Below are 3,820 nucleotides of genomic sequence, written 5' to 3' on the forward strand. Positions count from 1 at the left end.
TTTACTATGATGAGGTCCAAAAGAATTTCCCACAAGTCACAACAGATCAGGAGCTTCTTGCAATGTTCAACAAATATGTTGATAGCAAGGAAGTTCGCATGACAATTACTTACAGTGAGCCCACGGATGTTGTTTCTATCCCTGAGAGTTATACTCAACAAAATGCAGAGGTGCTTGATATCCCAAGCACTCCATCTATGGCTTGTCCAATTCTAGCTACAGTAAGCCAGTCCACCATGCCTACAACAAGCAATCCCATTGACCCCACAACAAGCCAGCCCACTATGCCTACAACAAGCAATCCCACTAAGCCCACAACAACCTAGCCTAGCACAAAATGAACCTACTGATGATGATGATTACCTAGCAAATCCAAAACCACATAATGAACATGTGGGTGTTGATGAGGAAGGTTTGTACCTAACCTATGGGAAATCTAGAGCTGCTCTTAGCGATAGCGGTGACTCTGACTCTAAATTTGATGAGGAGTATCAGGAAGAGGCTAGGATAGTTGGGCAAGATCTTCTGCCACCTATACCAGTTGTAGTTTATGACAAAGAAGATCCTCCAATGGGTGTAGGCAGCATATATCCCAACATGCGTGAGTTTAGGATTGCACTATCTCAGCATGCTATCAAGCATGAATTTGAGTTTAACATTGAAAAGAGTGACCCAGGGAGAGTGAGGGCATATTGTTCAAAGAAGAAAGACGAAGGGTGTAGATGGAGATTACATGCTTCTACAATGAAGGACAACATAACAATAAAGGTAACATTTGAATTGTTGTACACATTTTTTTGCTCTTTATTTTCCAACATTTGATAATCTTGTTTAAATGTATGTAGGTGAGGACAAACCCACGTCGTCATGACTATTCTAGTGCAAGAAGGAGCAAGGAAGTTAGGAATGCAAGCAAATTCTGGATATGCGAACAAGTAAAGGATTGGCTTATGGAAGATGCAAGCGTAGGAGCTAAAGAATTGCAGAGGCGAATAAAGGACAAGCACAAGGTACATATCAACTACAAGAGAGTGTATGCTGGTAAGGAGCTAGACCAAACACAACTATTTGGTAGTTGGGACAACAACTTCAATAACCTGTATAGGTTTAAGGCAGAGGTGGAAAGGTGCTGCCTTGGCAGTTTTGTAGTAATAGATCATCACAAAATTGCTAAGAAGGTCAGATTTCATAGGATGTTTTTTTGCTATGAAACCATATAGCGATGGTTTTCTCAATGGATGTAGACCATACTTGGCCATAGATAGCACATTTCTAACAGGAAAGTTTAGGGGCCAGCTAGCATGTGCAATAGCTGTAGATGGGCATAACTGGATGTATCCAGTTGCTGTTGGAGTGATAGACTCAGAAACTAATGAAAATTGGATATGGTTTTTACAAAGGCTTAGAGATGCCAATGGAGCACCTACAGGCTTAGCTATATGTACAAATGTTGGTCAAGGAGTAATGGCAGGAGTGAAAGAAGTGTTCCTAGATGCAGAACATAGAGAGTGCATGCTGCATTTGGTGATGAATTTCAAGAAAAGATACAATGGGAAAATATTTGATGATCATCTTTGGCCTACAGCATATTCGTGGAGCCCATACTATTTTGAGAAGCATTGGAAAGCAATGGAGGAAGCTAAACCATCAACAATGACGTATATAAGGCAGTGGCATACTAGGATATGGACAAGAAGTCAATTTGGGACCTATTGCAAGGTTGACTATGTCACAAACAATTTGGCAGAGTGCTTCAACAACTGGATAAAAAAGTTCAAAGGGCTGAATTTGGATGACCTTATGGACAAGATTAGGCAACTTATTATGGATAAGTGGGATGTTAGAAGAACAATATCAAGAAAGATTGAAGGAATTATTCTGCCACACATCATCAAGAATTTGAAAGAGCAAAGCAGGAACTTAGATATGGATGTACAGAGAAGTGGGGATATTCTAGCTGAGGTGTCTGTCAAGGGTGGCAGTGGGTACAAATGTGTTGTCAACCTAGATGAAAGAACCTGTCATTGTAGAAAATGGCAAGTCTCAGAAATTCCTTGCAAACATGCAATTGCATTCATAACATCTCTTTGGGAACCTTTGGAGAAACATGTTGATATGTATTATTCAGTTCAGAAATTTAGAGCAGCATATGAGATTCTTATCCCTGCTATGCCTGACAAATTCCAATGGCCACAATCTGACCATGGTTACTTTATGCATCCACCACTTATAAAATCTACATCTGGTAGAAGGTAGAACAAGAGGCAGCACAACAAAGAAGAAAGGGTCACATCAATGCCCCATTTGCAAGGATTATGGACACCGCTAGTATAACTGCAAGGATGGTGACCTTGAGGACATAGCAGCTATGCTAGCTAAGAAGTAAGCATTCTAATCTTTACTTAGTTTGACTTGTTATTGATTTCATATTGCTTCCTTTTGAGATCCCATTGATGTTTATGTTCATGCAGGGGGGCCACCAAAAAGAAGGAAGAAAACAACTGAATGTGAGAGTAGCATTGTCCCAGCTGACCTAGGACCCAAAACAATGCATTTTCCTCCTAGGTATGCCTCCATATACTTAGAGATCTAAAATTTAAATTCTGATTATTTTTCTAAAAATGCATTTCATTTTTTGTATTACAACCAAAGTGCCTCGCTTATCTTAGATTCTAGAAACTCTCTCAAGTATGTGCCCAATATCCAATGTCATTTGTTCTTAATTATAGCATTCTTAATATTATTCTCTAAAAGTGTAAAACTCACTCACATGCATGTCTGGTAGTGGCTCAAACCAACCTGAGACACTTTCCATTGAGTACCCTTTGTTCACTTTAGGTGAAACCACACCACCAGCTGCCACATCCATGCCTATAGTAGAGAAAAAGGGTAAAAGAAAGGCAAAGGCACAAATGAAAAAGAAGCAGCAGCAAGTTACATCATCACCAGATAGTCCAGCAATGGGGACTAGAAGCAAGAACCCTCTAAGGCAAAGCCCTGCTACACACACTAGAAGCAAGAGAGAACTTCCAGATTTGAATTTGTAGTTCAAGCAACTCATTGGTATGGTCTATAATGTTGTGCAACCCTCTTATTTTGCTTGATATATAAACTTATGACTACTTATTTTGCTTAGCAAGTATGAGCCTAGTTGAGAATTGAATGGACAACAATGGCTGCTTGAACTTGTTATTTTGTTTGGTCTGTGATCCAATGAATTGCTAGTTTGGTTGGTAAACATTTGAACTAATGAATATCAATATATTATATGGATGTTGTGAACCATATTAAGTATTCTATGAATATAATATTGTTGTCATATTTCTATGCATGTGTTGAAATGTTATCATTTTTGTCACTGCATATTGCTGGCAGGTCTCTAATTGATTTGCTTGTGTTCTAAAGTTCAATGGCAACCAAGGGGTTGTTATAGAGAAAATTTCTAAGGGTAAGATTGTCTTTCACATGCTATCTAACAACAATCTCACTAGATGGCAATGGCAATGAAGGGATTTGAAATTTAGAATGGATGGCAGTGAAGAGAACATATAATTTTCAATGATAGTGAAGGGAGTGTTATATGTTTCAGTGGCAACAAAGGAATTTGATCATTAAAGAAGCACAAATGGAGCACGACAGGGTTGACTCTGCGTGTCATGTTGACTTGCCTAGGCCCTTGAAAGGTCCTTGTGTGGTTTTAGTAATTGAGTGACAACCTAGGTGGACTAATTGTGTTTATGTGAGATACACATGCGATTAGTCCACATGTACATGTGTGTGAGCAACATATGCCATGAAGGTGAAAATGGCTTGGAGATGT

At 39.1% G+C, this 3,820-nt stretch overlaps 1 protein-coding gene across 1 annotated transcript; it reads left to right on the top strand.

The window, feature by feature from the left end:
- The first annotated feature begins 597 nt into the window (after nucleotides 1–597).
- On the top strand, nucleotides 598–2,256 carry LOC136465277 (uncharacterized). Its single transcript, XM_066464079.1, has 3 exons — nucleotides 598–768; nucleotides 846–1,126; nucleotides 1,245–2,256. Exons 1-3 carry the CDS (start codon nucleotides 598–600, stop codon nucleotides 2,254–2,256), a joined length of 1,464 nt encoding a protein of 487 aa, XP_066320176.1.
- The last annotated feature ends 1,564 nt before the right edge of the window (nucleotides 2,257–3,820 follow it).

Source organism: Miscanthus floridulus, chromosome 7 (genome assembly GCF_019320115.1).
Source record: "Miscanthus floridulus cultivar M001 chromosome 7, ASM1932011v1, whole genome shotgun sequence".
Taxonomy (NCBI): Eukaryota; Viridiplantae; Streptophyta; class Magnoliopsida; order Poales; family Poaceae; genus Miscanthus; species Miscanthus floridulus.